This window comes from Rhinolophus sinicus, chromosome 4 (genome assembly GCF_057876585.1).
Source record: "Rhinolophus sinicus isolate RSI-liver-muscle chromosome 4, RSI-T2T, whole genome shotgun sequence".
Lineage (NCBI taxonomy): Eukaryota > Metazoa > Chordata > Mammalia > Chiroptera > Rhinolophidae > Rhinolophus > Rhinolophus sinicus.
In genome coordinates this window covers 28,741,301-28,763,450 of record NC_142504.1, presented here as the reverse complement: position 1 = coordinate 28,763,450, position 22,150 = coordinate 28,741,301, and the positions used below count along the sequence as shown (strand labels likewise).

Below are 22,150 nucleotides of genomic sequence, written 5' to 3'. Positions count from 1 at the left end.
TGGTTTCTTTAATGTCCTCCAGAATTCCTCAGGCAGTGCAGTTATGTTTTTGTGGGTTAGGTCCATTGTTCATGCTCACTGTGAAGCGTAGGCCATCAAACGATGTATCACTATTGGATCCATCATGGTTAAAACTGTATCCTTTTACTGGGATGCTCTGGTCTCAGTGTTTTCTACAGAAAAGGTCTTGTTTCTGATAAGGCTCTCAGGAAACATCATGTTTGCATGGCAGAGTTCAGCTGGGGCAGTGAAACAAATTTCTAGGGCAAGAAAGCCACTCGGTATGTCACAAAACTGATAGGATTTAACGCTGGTCACTTATGCTGCCATTCTAAGATTCATAATAAGGGACTTAATTATAGAATTATACTATTTTGATTAGTTTGCATTTTGGTCTCGTCTCCTAGAGTTGTGAGTCCTCGAAGGCAGGGATTATTCATGTTTCCATCCTTTACTGCAGTCCCTGGCACACGATGGATGTTGAATTAAGATAAACGATTGGAGAACTCGTTTAAACCATGGAAGTACACTTGCGAAGCATTATTTTAAGAGATGGCAAGGCAATGCTTAGCACAGTAGATGCTATAATACTCACTGGCTGAATTATTTCACTTTAGGAAGCGGCATACACACTTCTCTATGAAGACTAATGAACGACCAATGAAACAGGTGGCTAGTGACCTACTTATGGGCTCTAACACAATGAGAACATATAGGGAGTTTTAAAAAGTATTGTTATTCACTGGAAAGGTACTTGAACATGTAATTAACATACCTCATAAACAATCAAAAGCACCAGATGTTGAGGGAACTTTCTGGGATGATGCAAGTGTTCTAACACTGGACTGTGGTGATGGTTGCACAATATTAATTTACCAGAAATCTTTGAACTGTTACCTTACAATGGGTGAATTTTATGGTATGTACATTACAGTTTAATAAAGCAGTGAACACTACTTGGTGTAATCCAGGAGTAACACAACCTCCCTGGTTCCTAGAAAATTGGCCCAAGAGCATTTTCCTTCTAAACCCAAATCATGTAAAACAGGGGTAAATGTGGAAAGTTAAAACTGCAGTTCCACTGTGTGCCAAATAAAGCTGAGTGAGGTAGAGTCTAACTGGGTACATTTTACCCTTTTCCCTACAATCTTCCCCCTGACACCAAGTATAAAGACCCACCTGCACTCGGCACAGTCCATGCGATCTTTCCTCCAACCCCTGCAGCCTGGCCTCCATCTCTTAAAGAGGTGGTTGTCAAAGTTTGGTGCCCACACCAAAAGCAGGGGCATCCCCTATGAGCTGGTTAGAAATGCAAGTTCACGGGGCCCACCCTTACCTACTGAATCAGAATCCCTGGGGGTGGATCCCGGGAAACTGTTTTAACAAACCCTCAGTTACTGTTAAACAAGTGTGAGATTGGGAAGCACTGCCATAGATAGTCTCCAAGGAGGCTGCCAGAGTCACCATCTCCATCAGAATCAGGGCCATCTTGGTCGAGGCCAGAGCGGAACACGGAGAGAGGTTCTCCTAGGAAACAGAGGGATCCGCTTCAAGACCTCACCTCCCCAGGTCCTGCAGCTTTAAGCGCTTCGATCCTGTGGAGCTCTCTGACTGAGTTCAGGGAGGCCCACACTTCCAGAAAAAAACCCCAGTGACTCAGAAAACAGTCAGGTGAGAGGTATGGAAGTCAACCCCTCCCTGATTTCTGTATGCTATTTGATACAGTGGGAACTCAACAAGATAATTCTTCCCATTACAAAAATATGCACCACAGTCATTTTTTTAAATGGCTACAGAGAACATGGAAAGAGGTAGGTTCGAAGCACGGTATTTTTCAAAGTGTAAAATGGAACACATTCCTAAAGGAGGCAGAAATAAATCTACATGTCAAAATGGAGCTCCCCTTGCTTTATGTAATGGGCATGTTCCTGAAAAGTTATATACATAAATAAAATGTCTGTATATTAAGTCATAGTTTAGGAGTACCAGAAATACAAATCATAGTTTCAAGCCTATCATTTAAAGGATTTGTGGGGACAGAGCCCCAGAAAGCAGTTTCCAGGCTCTCGGCCTCACATAGAAAGGTGCTGGCTCAGGTAGTAAATGGCCATCAACTGTGATTGCATGGCCATCAGCTGTGGCTAGTTGGCCATCAGCTGTAACCAGTGAGCCATTGGCCACTAATATAACTGCTGTGGCTATGCTAGCAGAAACAATGGGGGCTAGCAAGAAGATGGTGGCTGAGCCTGCAAGCGGAGCAATGAGGGTTGAGAATTGTATGGCTCCTGTTTCCTGTTTCTCCAACCCAGCCACCAGCGAGAATATAGTGGTATGACTCCCCCATCTATGGCTCCGTGGGTGTTCCTTTTTGGCCTCACCATGTCCTGCGTTCTTATGTGGGGAGCGGGACCAGAGACCCCGCAGGCTGCCCTGCATGACAGGCTGTGACACCAGTTATATATTTAATTTTTTTTAAAGAGCAAATCCTAAGATCAGCTGCAATTTCACCCTCGCTCACATCATGTTGGGAATTATTTAGGGGAGGGGTGCAGTGAAGGTAATTATGGATGGAATGCCAAGCCAGATTTCAAATGTCTCAGCTTCTGTCAGGAAAACATTCTATTTAAAGAGAACTTAGTGTTGCTAATATTCCTGTAATTGCCATCAACTGTTCTCTATTTGGTGTTAGTTGGTTGAGGCGTTTTTAACATGGAGGTGGCTAGAAAGACTTCTCCCCATCTCAGAGTAACTGTGTCAGCAGAGAGGTGGTGAAGGGTGGCAGCAACAGAGCGCTGAGAGCTCTGTGAACAGAACGACTATCTTGGCTCTCAGTTCCTTTGATATGTCAACTGTGCTACCCATTTGTAGGAAACACACATAAAATTTTATTGGAGCAATCCTGCCCCCTTTACTTATATAAGGGAAAGTGAAAATCAGCCAGAAATAACACCGGCCAGCTAGAGCAGCAAGTGAAGCCAAAATAACACCATGCAGCGTAGCACCTCACCGTGAGTGTAATTTCACTAGCTAGGAGAACAAGCTCAGGTTGGGCTGATGACCACAGCCCGGGGAGCTTTGGGGTGAGGTTGGCAGTGAAGGGGAAAGTGGTAACACCACAGCCATGATGGATGAGCACCGGGCTGCTGTCCACACTTCCATGCTCTGAGCACTAGTTTCCATACCTGCAAAGGGTGGATAAAAATTCCTGCCTCATTAGCTTGTATGGAGAAAACGGGATCTTGTACTAGGGGAAAGCAGGGAGTCCAGAGAATAGAGAGCAGGTCCTTAACTAACGTAAGCTGAATCTGGAGTTTTGTACAGTTCAGCGGTCATCAGGGCCATCCTCAGGTTCACACCTAAGGATAGTTTTCTTTTAATCTAGTGATTAAAAGATGAAATCCACCCAGTCTTTTTTTAAACATCTACTGTATTCTACTAGGCACTCAGCTATGTTCTGAAAATATGATGGTAAGCAACACAAATATGGGCCCTTTCCATGACAACCTAAAGCAAGAGACAGAAAATTAAATAAATTTGAAATGAGGTGAGATAAGAGGAATGATTAAGGACAGGGTATGAAGGGACTGGAGAGCAGAAACACCTAAGACTGACTTCTGGGGCAAAAGGGGGAGGGGAGTCAAAGGAGGCCCCCTGGATGAAATGACATTGAAGCAGAGACTCTGAAGGATGAGAAGGTAACCATCTGCTGAGCAAGCATCACGGGTGTGTAGGTGGGTGGCATGCTTTGTGGGGAGCGGAGAGCATGTGTCAAGGTCCAGGGGTGGGGAGAGCTGGGCTCACTGAAATTTGATATGGCAGGAGCCCAGCTGACTGACATAATACATGGTTCTCCAGCAGAACAATGTGTTTACATCAAGTAAAGGTGTGAGAGGTCTGGGTAATGATGAGACAGGGGCTAGGTCCTAAAGGACCTTGTGAGCCAAGCCGAGGAGTTCAGACCTTACGCAAAGAGTGGATAAACTGCAACACCTTGGCAATCCTGGATTTCCTCATCTATAAAATGAGGGTCGGGTAGATGGATCACAGCTGCGTGTATGGACTGATGGAGTCACTTATGTCCTGCAGAGAGCCAAGACCTGCAGCTGCTCCTCAGCAGGCTTAGAAAGCGCAGCTCTTGGATGGAATAAATGATCCCACTGGCTTATGCCAGAGTGCTTACTCGACCTTCAGACTATGTTTCAGTACACCCCACAGGCTTTTTTTCCTTCACATTATTCCATTGGAGTCCCAGAATTATCAGTTCCCTGCAGTCAGGCTAAGCTAGGAACAGCAAGAGGGGAGGTCTGATAGAGGAAAGGTGAACGTGAGATAAACCAAAGGTTGACATTTCATTAGTCTTAAATAGAAACCCACCCAGATGGAAATAGCACCTCAGAATTGGGGAAAATAAAAGAATATCTGAAAGGAACACAGGGCTGTATGTTTGTGAGTCTGGAAGAAGACTCCTCACTTCAGTCTGCAGAATTCTAAGGGCTCTGGTTCAAAATCTGGCTTGCCTCCTACCACGGTGCACTTATTGTGGACAGATGGCAACATTTCAGTATTAGTGTCTATTTCTAAATTACATTTTGGATGTTGGTAGAGAATAGAGAGGAATGTCGAATGGGGGCCTATCAACCAGGCCTTGTCTCTATCTCAGGCAGCCTCTCCGGCTGGCTCTCTTCCTACTCACTTTCAGAGGCCTCAGGAAGCTACAATTCTCTCATCACTGTATGACACAGGAAACCCAGCCCCTATCATGCTAGTACCTTCAGAAACTTAAAAATCCCAGCTCAAATGAACTCCTCCAAATTTTCAGCACAACTTGATCCTGAATATAAGTTGCTTTGTTTTGCTCTCCTAGAGCTTGAAGCGGGGGTGAGGAGGTTGGACATAAAGTCTCTCTTACTAAAAATTCTCTTTCTATTCCACCAGAGCACTGGGGAGCAGAATGAGGGGAGACACCAAAGAAGAGAGAGAGAGAGGCAGAGGAGAACAGGAAGGTAAAGAGGGGGAATACTGAAGAGGTGGAGGAGGCAGAGGGAGGGGGAGAGAGGGGGGAAGCGTGTGGGCGAGTGGTGAGGTTGCTATGGTGGCAGCCTGGAACATTCTACCTCAGTCTTCTTGACACTGACCTTGAGGACACAGCACCACCTGGACCACCGGACACTGGCGAGAATGAGTGTGAGTGCACATGAGCAAACATGTGGACGACCGCTAGCACAGCGAAGATTTTGTAGACGATCTCAACTTCAAATAGTCTACTCTGGAACATCCCCTAACTCTTGGGGTTGACAGGTACCCTGTTTCCCCATAGCCATATTCTTCCTCCATAATAACCTGGTTAATTATTACCAGTACTGCTCCTTTGGGAGCATCCAGGGAGAGGCCTGAAGGAACATGCTGGGGAATCATGTTACTGAGTACCACCAGAGACATGGTACTGAGAGGCTAAAGGCACAGATTCCAGCATCATAGGCTCTGGTTCTAAACATGGCCTGCTTCCTACCCGATACATGTATGATCTCAGGCAGATTACTCAGCAATGCTGTAACTCAGTTTCCTGGGCTATAAAACGGAGATGATGATAGTACCTGCCTGGAAAGGGTGTTGTGAGGATTAAGTTAACACACATAAAAAGCACATGGGACAGTGCTGGGCTCATAGGGCGTGCCGTATAGAGTGCTAGTAATTATTGGTTTACCAGCTACTCATGGCAAAGTTACAGAATCACACAATTTTAGACCTCAGCATCTCTGAAGTTGGGGTTAACCCACAGATAAAAGATAAAACCTGCTGTGGAAAGGTGGAGTGCACACTTTTGTATGACTTGGGTCTCTCCTCACACATTACTGAGTTGTGTGAATACCTCATTTTACAGACGAGAAGGCAAAGGCCCAGAGAATTTGGGGGACCTGACCAATGGTTGCAGAATGAGTGAGAGGGTGGGGTGTGCAGAATACAATCCAGCTCTTCACTCCCTACCGTTTCATTGTTTCACTGAGTCAACATGCCAATAAGTCTTTCTACTCCATGTTTAGTTTGACTACTTAGTTATTTCAGTGGGTTATTTAATTTGGTTTTTGAGAAGATCTGGATAATCAGGGGAAGCAGTTTCATTACGACACATCAGAATTTTAACAGTTATTTAGATGCTGTTGCAATTCATGTATATAGACAGGTATTTTTCAGACCATCGATGCAGTGAAAAAGAATTGGGAGCCGATATTCATCTTTTTCTCCCTTTGAGTAGTGGGTGAACGGAGTACTGACCAAAGCATAGTGTGTGGTTAAAGTGCATTATGGGATCCATCATCGAAGCAGGGAGCCTGTTCTTTATTTGTACCACATATTCTGAAAGTTCCCCGATCAGACGGCAGCATCAGGGGTGGAACTGCAGAAGCCTCTGCTGGGTGCTCCTAGGAGTGGTGGAAGCTAAATGGACTTGCTCTTTCAAACACTTAGGTTCTACCTTTTTTCTGTCATTTTGAGTTTTCTAGACATTTAATTTGTAGCTGTTGGCATGCAAAGGAAACAGGATAACTCAGAGGTTACAAAATAACTCCTTTAACATTGATCTTGATAGAACCTAGCAGAGAAAAAGGAAACCTGAAGCAGCCAGATGATCCTTGTAAATGTTAAATCAGATCATGTCCATCCTTGGCCCAAGATGCTGTGATGGTTCCCAAGTTAGGAGACCCTGTGTAGCCCAGCTTCTGTCTCCTCTGAGTGCCACTCCCCTTGCTCCATTAGCTCCAACCACAGTGCTCTTTCTTCAGACCCTCAGCCAAAGTCAGGCATGTCCTTCCCTTTGGCGTTGGCATGGTGGTTCCCTCTGCCCAGATCTCTGCATGGCTAATTCTCTCACCTCCTGCAAGTCTTGGCTCAGATCTCATCCTCTCAATAAGAATCCTATTTTGTTTTGCAGCCTGTCCTGCATGCCCTCAACACTCCAATCTCCTGGCTTTACCTTTTCTTTTCTCCATAACATTGATCCTGCTCTGTGACTGGCTCCTTTATTATGTTCAGTGTCTTCTCTCCATTAGAATGTGAGTTCCAGGAAGGCAGAAGCCTTGTCTGTTTTGTTCTCAGATGAATCACCAGTGTGTGGCACTCAGAAAGACCCAATAAATATTTGTTGAATGAACGTGAAACTTGCCAAAGTGCCAGAAGGGTGGCAACCGCAAGGCAGAGTTTGTTTGTCTGAGAAATAAATGGCCTCCCTTATGAGGACCTCTTTCTCTTTCCATAGTAGAGCTTGCGTTTCTCTCTCATTATCAGAACACCTCCCCCCTTAGACCCAAGTGTGGTTTTGTGTCCCTTGGACTTGGAGCAAGGCCGAAGTGCAAAGCCCTGGGCCACTGTTTTTGTCATAGCTCTCAGGCATAGTTCCGGGGACCCTGCCAAGGGCCCTGCCATGGGCCCTGAGTTAAGATTTTCTCACTCTGCCTGTACTCAGGAAGAGTGCATGGGGCTCTGACTTCTCTGCTGTCAGTGTGGGACACTCACAAGTGAGTGACACTCAGCCACCCCAGCTGAGTGGGAGTACTTCCACCACCACTTCCTGTGGGCAGCAGGGGCCCTGGTGTCTCCAAAACTGGGGGCCGAGTAGGATTCATTCTACAGCACAGCTGGAGAGACCTGAGTTGTGGATGCCCATAGCTTGTTAGCACCTCCACCGCAGGTGGGCGGGGCTGATTCAAGCCATTGCTTAGCATTGCTTATCTGGAGCTCCAGTAAAGAGATGGTGCAACTCAGAGCAGAAAAGTATTTTTGGATGATTTCATTTGTCCCTCCTATCTCTAACTCCATTTCTGAAAATAACCGAGATGGCTATAAAACAGGACTCACAAAGGCAGATAAAAGGAATCATGTGTTTTACAAAAAAAGAGGGAAGACTTTTTTGTCTTGCCCACCAACTCCTGCTGGGTGTCCATGATCTCATCTCCAACGACCTAAGGTTTTCTTAATAACCCATAATTACTTAATCATTCCAGCTCTACTGTTTGTTCTTAACTTTAAGTGCCAGATAAACAAGTTGTTTACTACGTACATAGCCTAAATTCATGGAAAAAACAAAACAATTTGAGAATTTCATAATAGTGTCTGACAATTCAAGCAATATGAAAGGAGGGGAAAGGAAGTGTTGAAATACTAGAAAATGGTTTCCTTCCCAAAGTCTGTTTGTTTAGAAACTCAAACTTAAAAATTTAGATTTCAACTTGAGTCTTAGTTTTTATACTCGAAATCAATGTGCCCCCCATGCCGGCAACTCTCAACCCGCATGTGGGGTGTGGGTGAGCCTTGAACGCTTACCAATGTTGCCAATCCCTTGTGATCAGTGTGGAAACTCTATTTCTGCTGTGGTGGGTGCTGCATGGGACTAGCTGTTTGGCTGTGTGTTTCAGGCAGAGAGGAACAGCTGAGCTGAGGGCACACTCAAGGTAGGGCTGGGCCAGGATGGAGCGAGAGCAAGATAAAATTTAGTGTGAAGAGAGTTAAGAACCCAGTGCAATGTCAGTGGACACTCGGAAAGAGGGCATGTCTATGGGGATGTGGAGAACTTTGCCTCGGGAGATAATACAGGAGAACTCAGCTAGGACGATCGCCAGGCAGGGATGGCCAACCCAACAGGGCTATGACTGAAGAATGCCATGGAAAAGTCTAAAATCCAAGTATGATGAAAATATCAAGAACCATTCCTCTTACCTTGTAACAGAAAATGTTAACACAGGAAGAAAATTAGGAGAAGGAATAGATTTTAACCTACTACCATATCTTAAAGCTGGAATGTGATTCTAAGATTTCAGCTAAAAAGTCACCAAATATAAAGGAAAATTACAAAATGAAAAAATGACCAAAAAAAGACACTAGATATAAAATAAAAATCAGAAAATATTAAAAAAAGACAAAGAGGAAGAAATAGGCCTTTTGATTAAAACACACACACACACACACACACACACACACACACACACACAAACTCCCACAAAGAATGAACAAACAATAAAACCCCATTTCAATCCCCATAGCACATACCGTATAGCGAGGCCTGTAAGTCTTTCATATTTTGGTCTAAAAGCTGCGAAGGAAGGAATCCTGAGCCTGTCTGGAGCTTGGGGTCTGGCTCTCCTGGGGCCACAGTGGGAGCTGGTTCCTTCAGTCGACTGTCTCCAAACACAGCAGCCCACTCTTCGCTGAAATCGCCCTCTTCCAGGGAAGAAGCATTGAAGATTTCATTCAATAACAGCATGTCATCTTTGTCAGCACCTTCGGGTTCCGGGGTCCCTGCCATTGGACCCAGGCAAGCTGATCAAAGTAACAGAGCACAACGTTTATTACCACAAAGGTCCCGGGCCCTCGGGAATACATGCAATGGAGGCTGAGAAGGGACAGACTAGACAATGGCTACATTTAAGAAAAACTTAATCAACATCTCAATTAATTCCATTATAGCTTCTTATAAGAAATTTCAGGATTAAAGTTCTAGTCCCATTCTCCTTCATCACCCTAACTTCAAAGCAAGTCCAGTTTCTGAACATCATTAGATTTGCACGGAAATAGTTTTCACAAAAATTCTAGGGTTTTGGTTTTTCCTTAATATAAGAGCAAATTTATCACCAGAACTTTTCTCAGGTATGAAACAAAGCTAGGATTGAAAGCATGTTGGAGATCTTAGTTCCTTGTTGATCTAGCTTCCTGACTTTCCCCCCACAAAAGCCCTAAATCCACAGCCAACACACCGTGTGGCAGCCTGCCCTGCCATGGAGGATGGGGAGAGGACCCTTGCCATGTCCTGACTGGCCCAGGGAAGGAGAGAGGAACGGAGGATGTCGGGAAGTCCGACCATGGCCAAGAAAGGCAACTTGGCTTCTTTTCTCCTTTGCTGCAACCCAGCTGCATAAATCAAGGAAAAGGTGGGCCTGGTTTCCCTGAGGGAGGCCAACACAGGAACATAGGGCAAATCATGGAGCCACCTAGAGGATGAGCTGTGTAGACCAGAGAAACAGCTCTAGGGTTGGAATGAGCCCCACACCAGAGAGGCAGCCCCTGGACTCCGCTTTTCTTGCTGTATGACTTCAGCAAGACTCCTACCCTCTCTGGGCCTCTGTTTTTTCAATCTGTAAAATTATGATATTAATAATGCTTGCCTCGAAGTATTGTCAGGAAGACCAAAAAACAAACAAACAAACGAAAAACACCACCTTGAACCAACCTCACTGCCGTCACAGAAGGAAGACTTTAAGGAAGGGAAGCCATTCTTACAACATGAACACTGACAAAATACTGCATAGTGAATACAAGTAGAGTTGGGGCATTACTATCAGAAATCCTGGAACAAGACCTTTCATTGAGTTTTCTATGTATTTTGAAAACCAAGGGATGATGGTCTGGCATTGTTGTGGTATCTAATTGCCACTTGCAAACTGCCACTTACAGTTTTGTTGTAAATCATTAACAGAAGGAACAATCGTGATTTATATTTTCTCTGAGCTACACTGCAATTCTGATACTGTCATATTTACTGAGATTAACAGGATTTCCTCCAATACTTGAGATAGTTAAGTGAAGATTCTTTTCTTTTTAAATAAAGCGATCTCTGTTAGCTTTACTCTTAGATCTATTTTCAACCCCGTTTCTATAAAGATCTACAGATTGAGGGGATTTTTGATGTGTTGAGCAGAGTGGCTACAAATCAAGGGGGGAGGAGTCCAGTCACTCTCATATCACTGTGTTTTAAAAATAGTGGCAAAATATCACTTTACCAGGACAACTTCTAACTTAAGCATTCTTATTCTTTGTGTTATCACAGAATGTGGCCTGCAGGTGTGGTGGTAAGAAGTGGGGGAAATGTCATTTTATTAAACAGGTTTCCAAGACAGTTCTGGAGCAACAGGGTAGTGCAAGAACCACCTCAGCCCGGGCATGGAGGGCAAGGCAGGGCAGGTAAGGTGAGACAGCCCCTCTCTGTGACTAAAGGAAGGAACCTAGCTGTGACAGGGTGTGTCCATCGACCTGCATCTGTGCATCTGCCCTCCCTCTCTCAGTCTCTTGGCACCATCCTTTTCACAAATATTAACTTCACAAATATCTGTACTTCCTACTTTCAGTTGGGACCGAAGTGCCCAAATCCTTTCTCACCGTTTATTTTCAGGCCTGACTGAAACCAGATGACTGCTGAACCAAACCTGTGTTATTGGAACCCATTCAAATCAGATGTGTAGACCCTACAGGAATGGATGACTTTAAATAAACCTTGGCAATTAGTGCTGCTCCTCCTGAAGTCACTTTACAGCCCTCTGCTCAGTCAAACCCTGGGGGATGTGTCACTGCTTTCATTCAGATGTCAATCCAGGGAAGACCATGACTACCATTAGCGACAGCAAGTAATACACTTTGAGCCTTCCAAAAATAATCACAGACTGGAAAAGCTCTATGTTTTTACTGTTTAAATTTCATGCGATGGATGATATTTAGAGTGGACTTCTGTGGGGTTTGCTATCTTAGTATCCCTTCCCTCCTCTTCTTCAGTTTTCCCTTTGGGGAAACACCTCCTCCATGTGATCCTAGTGAGACACCATTTAAGATGCCCCATCTCCCTTCATCCCAGGTAGACATGTGACCAGAGCTGGCCAGAGTCCTTCATTTCTCAGGCCATGGTGACCAACTGGGGCCGGGGGGGGCGCGGGGGGCAACATGCCAGAGGCTTCCCTGAGTTTGTTGTATGGAAGATGGAGGGAAGAGGTTCTCTCTTTGGGGTTCCAAGTTCTAAAGATGTAGCTGTGAGGCCCCCAGGGATGATGGAGAAAACATAAAGAGAAACAGCATCAAAAGTTAGAGAGAGAATCCTGACTATCTTTGGCCCTGGATCTAACCTTGCTTAAAGCCAATACACCACTGTGTGTCCCCAGTTACATGGCCCAACATCCAATACATTCTTGACTTTTCATTTGCATTTTAAAGCTAAGCTACTTAGAGAAGGGCTCTAGTATGTCCAACCAAAAGATTCCTGATGAATATTGTATCCTATGAAGCTCATACTTAGGGATAGAAATGAGAAAAGGAGTGCATGGTGAGGATGATATTGTCTAGAGCTAGCTCTAAAGATAGTCCGAGGTTTACCACTGAATTTGGCCTTTTAGTGCCCTGGTTAATGAACAGTTAAAGCAGGTCGCACAGTGGACATTTTCTCTTCTAAGAAAACTTATTACTTAGCTGAAGGAATGAAACTGGCACTGACTTGAACCAGAAAACAGGGAAACCTCCCAATTATTGCCCTGATAATTAAGATGCTTGAGATTACTATACATCACTTGTAAGAAAACTTAATTACAAGTAGAGAAGGACAGGTTTAGGTCTGTAACCAGACAAGTCAAGACTTGAAAAATAACACTAGTCAGTTGGCTCTGAAAAATCATGCTATCCTTTTCATTGGAAATAATTCAACTCAACTATGAGAAAATGAGGACACACACAGACCTGTGAGAGGCTCTTTGAGAGAAGCCCTAGGAAGAGCTACAGAACTGGGTTCAGAGCTTCTACCCATTAGATGAGCAAGTAGCGCTCCTGAGTTATGGCTTCCTATTGTGCTTTAGTCTTAAAGGATGAATAAAGTTTGTGGAGCGCTCAGGTGCCAAACCCAAAGATACTACTCGAAGTCCCCTTCATGCTCTTGAAAGCTCTTAACTCTCCACATTTGTTTTCACATCACATAACCCAACCACAGACGTTACTGCAAAAATAAAGACCAACAGACATGACGTACTCAAATTCTCACCTCAGCCTCCAACTCTATGACCCTTTATGCGTTCTCTCTTCCTTGCGAAGATTCGCCCTCTCTACGCTCTCCCTCCCCTTCCTGCTCTGCTCCCACCATTATTGAGCTCCAGCGTCCGTAGTCTTTCATTCTCCAAGGCTGCTTCTCTCTGACCTCAGAAGAGGTGTGCTCATTCCAGCAACAGTCAATCTTCACTTGATATTGCCGTCTCCCCCTGCACCTCCCTTCATGAGACTGCCCTGGTTTCTTCTTCCTTCCACAGCCACAAGCTCTCCTTTGCCACCACTCTCTTTTTGGCTGCCTGTTCCTGCCCCCACCATACATTGAAGTGGCCTCCTGAAGGTGACCCGTGAGCTCCTGATGGCCAATTCCAGCCCCCTTTCCTCAGGCCTCAACTTCTGTAGCACTTTGAACTGTTGCCCACTCTGGAAATGCTGTGATCTCCTGGGAGTCCTCACAAAGCAGCTCGCTTGGATGTCCTCGTAGCTTCTTGACAATCCTTTCTCTGCTGCCTCTTCCTACTCTGGTTGCCCTTAAGGTTTCCTCCTAAGCTATCATACCTCCTTTCCTTAGTTCTCTATGGATGATCGTAATTATTCTCATGGTTCCATCTCACTTGGGGACAGTCTCAAATTTCCATCTCCAAATCCAAGTTATTTTTGAATTCTGATAAGAAATTCCTGCCCCAGGGTCCCTTTGGGGTTTGCCCACTTGTGAGCCATAAAAGGCATCCTCCCTCTGTATACCTTTGCTCAGTTGAGCTGTGAAATTATTACTCCCTTACTCAAGAACATTTAATGGCTCCCTCTGACTACTGAGTAAAGTAACACCCTGTATAGTGGTAAGTAGGACCTCCGCGGTCAAGATCTGGTGCAAACCTTTCACTAACACTGCTTTCAGGGAGGCCTACATTTGGTAACACTCCTCTGCTTGCCTTTTCTCAAACAGGCTTTCCTGCCTTCCTGTCTGGGAGCCTGTGTTTTATCCCATTATGATGCCCAAAGAAAAGGATTATACTCCCCTGAAAGGGATCTTAGAGATCGTCTCCTCTAACTCATTTTACAGATGAGAAAAAAGACACTTGCCCAAGGTCAGATAATTTATTAGTTACAGATTATCTGTTTGGGAACCCCTGGCTCACAGGTCAAGATGTTTTCTCAGTGCAGCACACAACTTTCACTTCAGAGCCTATTAAGGATCTTATATATAAACTAATATTGAAGCTTTTGTAGTTTCGAGGGTCAGATGACTTACTGGTAGCCAGGCAAAGCTCAGCAGAATGGCCGAGATGGTCAAACCACTCAGCATGTTTGCCCTGCACTGCCCAAGCATTCAAACGTAAAAACCCTGTGCTCCTGGGAAAACATTCCTTAGGAAAACTGATCCTGAACCAATGAGCTCCCACTGATTCTGACCCAGTGAGTTTTCAATGAGTGAAAATTGACATACAGAGGAAATGCTCTCAAGTTTAGACAGAGTGTGAGTGAGAGAAAACGAATGTGGGAAACTGATGGCAGCCCGCTCAGGTAATATTTTTTTGAAATCATACTGTTTCATGACCTCAGCATAAATGAAGAACACAGAAGATGGAAACATAACTACACAGACCAAAAACGAGAGCACAGGAAAATTAAAAGATAAATGTCACATAAGTTACCTTCATCTATGTGCGAAACAGGAAGACTCTGTTTCTCTGGTTTTCTCCCTGGTGCCCACTCTCATCATTATGACTAACTGTCAAGGCCACACACTTGCCACACACAAAAAACCCCAAACACCAACACTATCCTCACATTACCCAAAGACAGTATGGGGGGAAAAGATGGGTAGGAAATCACCTCACGAAAATGTCTAACGAGAAAAATATTCTTCATTATAAAAGGCTCTGGTAACAACTTGTACGTACTTGTTTGGAATCAAGAATACTGCTTCTAAAAACTCCCTTCTGGTGAAAAAGACATAGATAATAATAAGAACAGATGGGGGGAAATCCACTCCTACCCACTCTCTTGGAAACACACACACACCAAACAAAAAGGAAAAAAACAACCCCTTCCCCCAAAAAACCTAACAGTGCTAGACCCTGTACAGGCACTCAGTTAATACTTTTGGGTGACCAGCCAGCCCACTCCTCCATTTTAGCATTAAAGCTTAACAAGCAAGCAATCTTACTGAAACACTGGACTCCTGGGGCGCGGGTAACTCTACATAGAACGTTACTGACTACATGGTGATCATAAGAACAGAATTTGGTTTTAAAAGTGCACTATTATTTTACAGCAGTTCACCTGAGGACGCTGGGGGAGACGGGGAGAAGGGAAAGTTTATGAGAAAAGGTAAGGAGCTTAGTATTTGTTATACTGCACGTGAGAAAGCAATCAGATTCCCAGTCAGCGATATATGGAGAACTGCAGGAGAAGGTTCTGAGTGACTCGGGGAAACCTGGGCGCAGGGACAGAAATGTGAATTCCTTTTTTATTTTTTTTTAAAATAAATTTTATTGGGGAATATTGGGGAACAGTGTGCCTCTCCAGGGCCCACCAGCTCCAAGCCGTTGTCCCCCAATCCAGTTGTGGAGGGCACAGCTCACTGGCCCATGTGGGAATTGAACCAGCAACCCAGTCGCCCAGAGCTCGCGCTCCAACCAACTGAGCCACCCGGCCGCCCAGAAATGTGTATTCTTGTTATGGATTAAATGTTCTCATCCAGACCCCTAGGTGCTACTGAGCGAGCTTCTCAGTCATTCTGATGTTTGGCCAGAATTTAGAATCTCAAGTCTGGAAGGAGTAACCAAGGACATAGCAGAAGACAAACATTTAAAGTGTTAACATGGACAATTAAATTTTTCAAAAATCGGTTCATTTAGTCTTGTCCTAGACAGGGATCTTTTGGGCCATGTGATGAGATTTAGGTGAGCTGAATTCATCTAACTCTCTTTTGCTTAACCCACCCTTCTCTGTTCAGTTATCTAATGGTTAGTCTTTTTGGTCCAACGTAGAGGAACACAAAGACTTCTTTCTACATGTTGTAACTCGTGAACTGAGGTTGGGATTGTTACATGTGGTCACAAGGTGATTTCAGAGCCACTTTCAAGTATCTCAAAATGTCACTCAGTTCCTTTTTCACTTAAAACATTTTTATAACCTGGCCATATATTGGTTTTCCTTTACGTTATCTATTTAGTAGGAGAAAACACATTTCATTATGACACTGAATCAGAGTGATTTCCTGGGCAATAACTCCTTGCGAATTATTTCCTTGCTGTTGCCATGAGTCCACAGCTTAGCCGTGACTTGTCTGACAGAATTACCACTGGGAGTGAACCGGCCCCCAAGCAGCAGGGTGCTAGAGCTCATAGCCCCCGAGTCCTATAAAGTCAGCCATCCCTGGATTAAGCTCTTTTTATTTTTTGATTGTTTAATGTCTTGCATATTATAATCCGTGTTTTAATTCAGGATTTGGGCCTTCTGGCAGTTTTCCGAAGGGCATATATTTTGAAGTCCACTAATTAACTGGTGTTCTTTTCGTCAGTCATCCCAAGTTCTCTGTGCACTGAGAGAATACTTTTTTTTATACTCGTGGCCATGTTAATTTTTAAGCTGATGTTACCCTGGGGATTGCCAACTGAGAAGAGGTAGATAGTGGGATAGCATGGCTTGTGCCTAAAGAAGGGCTTTGTGGGTTGGCAGTGATAAAGAGAAAGGAGAAATTATAGGACATTGCATTTAACTGAGAAAATTTTTAAATCAATTTTTCTGCCTGAGGAAAAAAATACACATTTGGGGGAACAGCACATTCATCTCTCTCTTTAGAGTTAAATTGAGCGCTCAAAAAAAGGATATGAGCTGCTATTCTATGAAACAGAGACTGTAACTATAAACCAATGAGGCAAAAGTTGTTTTAAATAAGTAGGAAGATATCCATCTCATTCCAATGTATCTCAGCACATGCTTTGGGGGAAGCTTATGAAAGTAAGCATGTATCTCAGGTAGGAGCATTTTTTATTTAATTCTGCGAAGAAATGCATGGTTACTGGGTTAGTGTTGTACACATCATTTATTACTAAGTTAAAAAAAAAAAGTCAAAATCCAAAACCGAAAAGTTTTTTTTGTAAGAAGGGGGAAACAAGAGAATATAGACTCATATTTGCTTGTGTTTATGTAAAAATAATGTTAGAAGGATACACCGCCGGGGGTGGGGTAGGAATGTTGAAATAGAGAGGAGAGTGAGGGGCAGGAATGTGAATGTGAGTTTTTTTTACTGTTTACATTTTATCATTTTGTTTTTTTGTACCAATGTGAATATACCACCTATTAAAAAAATCAAATTAAATAGGAGATAATAAAATCAAAGAGCAAACTGCATACATAAGAGGTTGGGCATAGAACAAATAACAAGCTTCCTATCAAATAAGTTGAAGCATATGTATGATTATAAACATATTAGCTGAATGTTAAGATTTGCTAAAACTAGGTTATGGGTAGCTAGTGCTTCTTATATTATAGCCTTTCATCTCACCTATGTAAATCTGAAATATTTCCCTTTCCAAAAAATAATTTGTAAAAAAACCCAAAAAAACAACTTATTCCATCAAAACACTCTATCCTTACACCAAGGACGACAAGTTCTTTACGAAAATAGAGGACATGGAATGGCAGTCTTCATTAACTACTTGTTACTTTTTATAACCTGGTATGATTTCAGTATACATAAATAAGCAGTCATCCTGATAAAATACACATGGACATTCATGAAATAGTACACGGTGTGCTGCATGGAACGGGAAAGTAATAAGGAAAGCAGGTTTCTGCCCTCAAGTTTATATTCCTAAGCCCTAGAAACTTAATGCCAGAGATCTGCTGCCTTTTCATTTTTGAAAAAAACTTCAACCAATGCTCTTTGGTTTTAGATTTTCTTTTTCTCACACTCTGGGAATTAAAGCTAAATCAAGCACAAAATGAGTCAAGAAAGTCATTGGCTCTTGTCAACTGGAGCTGATAGGATGACCTTGGCTCATTGCTAGTCCTGTAAGAAACCTGGTCTCCAGGGCAGAGTGCGTGCCAGCCACCCAGGACAAAAGGGACTCTAGAGTTCAGCTCAGAATCTCAGGAATATTTTGGACTCCTGGTAAATCATTAGAAGTAAGCCCTTGAGAGGATGGAGAGCAAAGGCTATGACCAGATTGAACACACTCGCTTTCTTGGGATCCTTAAGACGATGCATGTCTCAAACAAATCCATGGTTCTGGATTCTCATTTGGAGGGTTATTCAGTAAATGATTTTTAGGTCTGGCGAACTTGGGTGTGGGGCCTAGCCAGCAAACTCTCCTTCTGCATTTAACTACCACCAGAATAACAGTTCTAGTCCTACTATCTCCACTGCTTACCATTTGAAGAGTATCCCTATGTCAGAGACCATGAAAGTCCATTTACATACATGATCTCCAATCCGGACAATAGCCCAACAAGACAGTTCTTATTGGTTCCATTTTACAAATGAGAACCGAGGCTGAGAAAGTTCAAGTGTAAAGCAAATAAGGCCATACAGATCATTTATGGTGGACCCAGTATTCAAATCCAGGCCTGTCTGATTCTGAAAGCCATGTTTTTCCTACTCTAATACACAATCTTTGACATCGTAACTTTAGTAGTTTGAACACTGTGAAATTAATATACTAAGGATGACAGAGGAACGCATACTACCTTGTGCTTGAGCATATTTAAAATCATTTATAAGGACAAATGACAGTCACCTAAAAAAAATTTGCTTGGGAATACAAAGCTATTCAAAAGATAAACATTACATTTTCCTGCCTGAAAAAAAAGGTATTAAAAAATTAAACAAATTATAACCTCAAAGAAATGCATAAATCTTACCACCTTCCTCAGGTTTCATGTTTAATAGTTCATCTATCAGTCCAGTAGAGGAGGGAAAAGAAAACAAAACCATGAGTTAGTTGTATTTTGTAAGGAGTTGAGTCAAATTATTAAAATTGAGTCGTTTTCTTTAATCTAGATTACCTGAGCATGCATGATGCGTAGAGCTTTTGTCTAAGGCTGATAAAACACGTTTTCCTTCTTCAGCTGTAAATACAATGTACAGTAGGTTATCACCAGTTCAGAATGGTGTGCATGTTTATACGTACTATTATAGTGTGAGGAAAACACAAGCTTCAGGAAGAAATGGCAGCCACAAACTCATTCATGCAAAAGCAGAAGTCCTCAGACTACGTTTTATGCCAGCTGTTGGCTCTCAATGAGTGCTGAGTTACCAGCCCTGAGTCTTTGCTTGTTTGTTAAAAAAAAAAAAAAAAAAAAAAAAAAAATATATATATATATATATATATATATATATATATATATATATATATATATATATATATATTTCATTTTAGTGGGTTCCATTCTGTGTATCTATAAAACAAGATGATCAACATTTACAGTCTCAAATATTATGCAAACACCAGAAGCAAGTGGACACAGAGCACAAAGAAAATTTGCTACCCCTGTGTCATCACATATCGCCTGAATATATGATTTATATAGACGCAAATATAATGAACTGGAGTTTACATTTTCCCAAGGAACTAAAACTTTTCTATTGGACTACCTAGATTCCCACAACATGACTCATGCTGTCGATACCCGAGGGAAACTGAGGCTGGAAGGTGGGAATCAGCACAGTCGGAGAGCTCTTACATGGCCAATAAGATCCGGCCAGGCTGCCTCTGCCTTCTTCTGCCACTCGCTCTCTCCCTCGTGCTCCAGAACACTGTCCTTCGTACCATCTCCTGGCCCTCCCTTGCTTGTAATCTTTTCCCAGGCTGTTTCTTTTGTTTTGACAGGTCTTGCAACAGCTCATGACTTAGCTAGTTCCCTGATCCTTCAGACAGGTGAGGTCTCCTTATCAAGCGTGCCCATAGCCCTTGCAGCTCTCCCCGAAGGTGGAGTTGCCCAATGACTTGCGTAATTCCTAGATTACTCTTTTGACTGTAAGTCCCATCCTAGAATGATCTGGGTATATCTGATGGCCCACTGTATGCCCAGAGCCCCGTGCTGTGCCCACCACAGAGACAGCACTCAATAATCTTCTGAGCAAAAGAACAAGTACGTACGTGAAGGCGTAAAAGCATGAACGGTTAACGCTGCTAGAGAGGCCAAAAAGTGAGGTTTTGTTTTGTTTGTTTGTTTTCTGTTGAAAGGTGGATGTGGGAAAAGCAAATGAAGCAGTAAGTAGGAGAAGAATGAAACAGGTGAAGCAAAATGGTTGAAAAATAGGAACAAAGGCAGAAGAAAGATAGAGGGTGGAGGAAAAGGATGGAAGTTCCAGAGTCTATTCTGCCTCCTCCCATCTCCTGTAAAGACTGCCTGCTGGAGCAAATGGCAGAGGAGGATATGTCCCCCAGAAAGGCCAGGCTGAACAGAGGGTTGGGGTGATTTTAGTTCTCTTCATATCACCTGTAAAACTTTCCCCGGCATCTCCGAGGATTTCAAGTTCCAGTGAAAGGCTCAGCATTACATCACCTTAGTTCTATCCTCAATTTACCATTCTCTCACTCCTTAATGAGAAGAAGAAACAATGAAAGAACTGGCAGGAATGGCAGGAGACAGGGATAGCTGACAAGCCATTTACAGCACATGGCATCATCTACTAATGCTCTGTTCCCTTTTCTGGCCACATGAGAGGTGGTATACCAGAGGGACCCAGTGTCACTCACGACAGAACAGGCCTAGGAATCACTTGGAAGAGCCGTGTCTGAGCTCTCCCCATCTGTTCCCGACAAAGACCAATACCCACCCCACAACACAATGAAAACTAAACTCCCTCGATGTAACCATGTAATCTCATTAAAACTATCTGTACAGCCCAAATGGCACTTAGAACTAGTAATGGTAATAGCAGAAATGGTATCATCTGTTATAAAAGAACTAATAGCGGTCTGCCAACTCTCAGTTACAGAACTCCTCTGACGGGCTGCTGCTGCGGTGACTAGGGATGCTATTTCCTAGTGCAAAATACACAGTTTCTCTCAATAACACTATAGGTTTGACATCATTGATCTACAAAAATTTAAAACTGACACTATAGGAAGCAAATTAATATAGAATTTTCTCAGTTGGAAAAGAAGAAAGGCTCAGGAGGAGTTTGCCAAAAAAGATAATGAGTTGGCTGTTGAGCAGTAGTATTTCAGAAGCAATTGTAAATAAAAACCAAAACTTACTCTTAAAACTAGAGGATTCCATATGCTGGTGTTCGTCCTCTAATGAAATTAACCTTAAAATTAAGAAAAAAAGTTTAGTAGTCTAGTTCTAAAAATGTTGTATTTATGATACAGTCATATTTTCTGTACAATATCTATTACTGCACACACACACACACACACACACACACACACACACACACGGTGAATGTACAGTCGTTTACAGGCTATACATTTTTTTGAAAAAGAAACACATTTACTGGCTTTCTCCTATCCCAAGGCTGGTTAGCAGTGTCTGAACATTTGACTTTGGTTTCATTGTTTGGCACATATTTTGTAAATATCTAGGTGGACAGTTAGATATCACTAAGATAGGTATCGTTATCACTTTTAAAAACATAGTTAAAAAACCAATGGGCAAGCAGGTCTTTATTCTGATTCCCGGTGTTATAGGAAAGACCATCCCAAGAGGTTAGTTAAATTATATAAGGTAGAAAGCAGGATCACGCTCAAACCCAGACAACTGTCACCTACTCAACCCTTACTATACATGGGTAAGATCACAGCAGAGCTACATCACCACCCTGAGACCCAGTGGGTGCCTCCCTCCTTGTTACATTTTCATTGCCTTTTTACATAGTTACTGGGTTACACTTTTTGAGTTTTTAAACATGAAGTACTAAAAGAAAGGATAAATCTAAAATTAATTAAAACTAATCAAGACAATCTTGGGTGGTTGTCTTCTGAGTAAAGGCTAATGCTTTATTGTGATTGCAGTAACATATATGATGAAAAGAAGGTGCCAGGACTCACTCCAGGCTCTGCCTCTTACTACACCAGGGATGGTGGGCAGTCCCATCACCTGAGTCTCACTTCCATCATCCACACAGTGGGGAAATGCAACACTGGTTACATGAAAGGTTACCACGAGAATGAGTTTGGATAACATAAATAAAGCACTTGGCATTGTGCTTAGCACATAGTAGGTGCTCACTAAATGATAGTTAGCATTACCATGAATATGCTAAACTGGTTCCCCCAATATAGTCAACTGTGCTACACTGAGATCACATTCTACAGCCTTCCTACAGTGTAAACTTGTCTTCGTTCTGCACTAAAGACATTTTCTAGCATTTGTTTTAAACAAAATACGGGCTAGTATCGGTAGCAAA

At 42.9% G+C, this 22,150-nt stretch overlaps 1 protein-coding gene across 9 annotated transcripts in view; it reads right to left on the bottom strand.

Annotated features, from left to right (window-relative positions):
- Positions 1–22,150, bottom strand: part of ICA1 (islet cell autoantigen 1) — a 134,699-nt gene that overhangs the window by 3,376 nt on the left and 109,173 nt on the right. For all 9 annotated transcript variants that reach the window (XM_074340769.2, XM_019729783.3, XM_019729782.3 and 6 more), the window contains exons 10-13: positions 21,000–21,052; positions 18,799–18,861; positions 18,655–18,687; positions 9,040–9,309 (exon numbers count right to left, since the gene is read on the bottom strand). In XM_074340769.2, the coding sequence (XP_074196870.2) occupies positions 9,040–9,309; positions 18,655–18,687; positions 18,799–18,861; positions 21,000–21,052 (419 nt within the window). The remainder of the gene's footprint in view (positions 1–9,039; positions 9,310–18,654; positions 18,688–18,798; positions 18,862–20,999; positions 21,053–22,150) is intronic.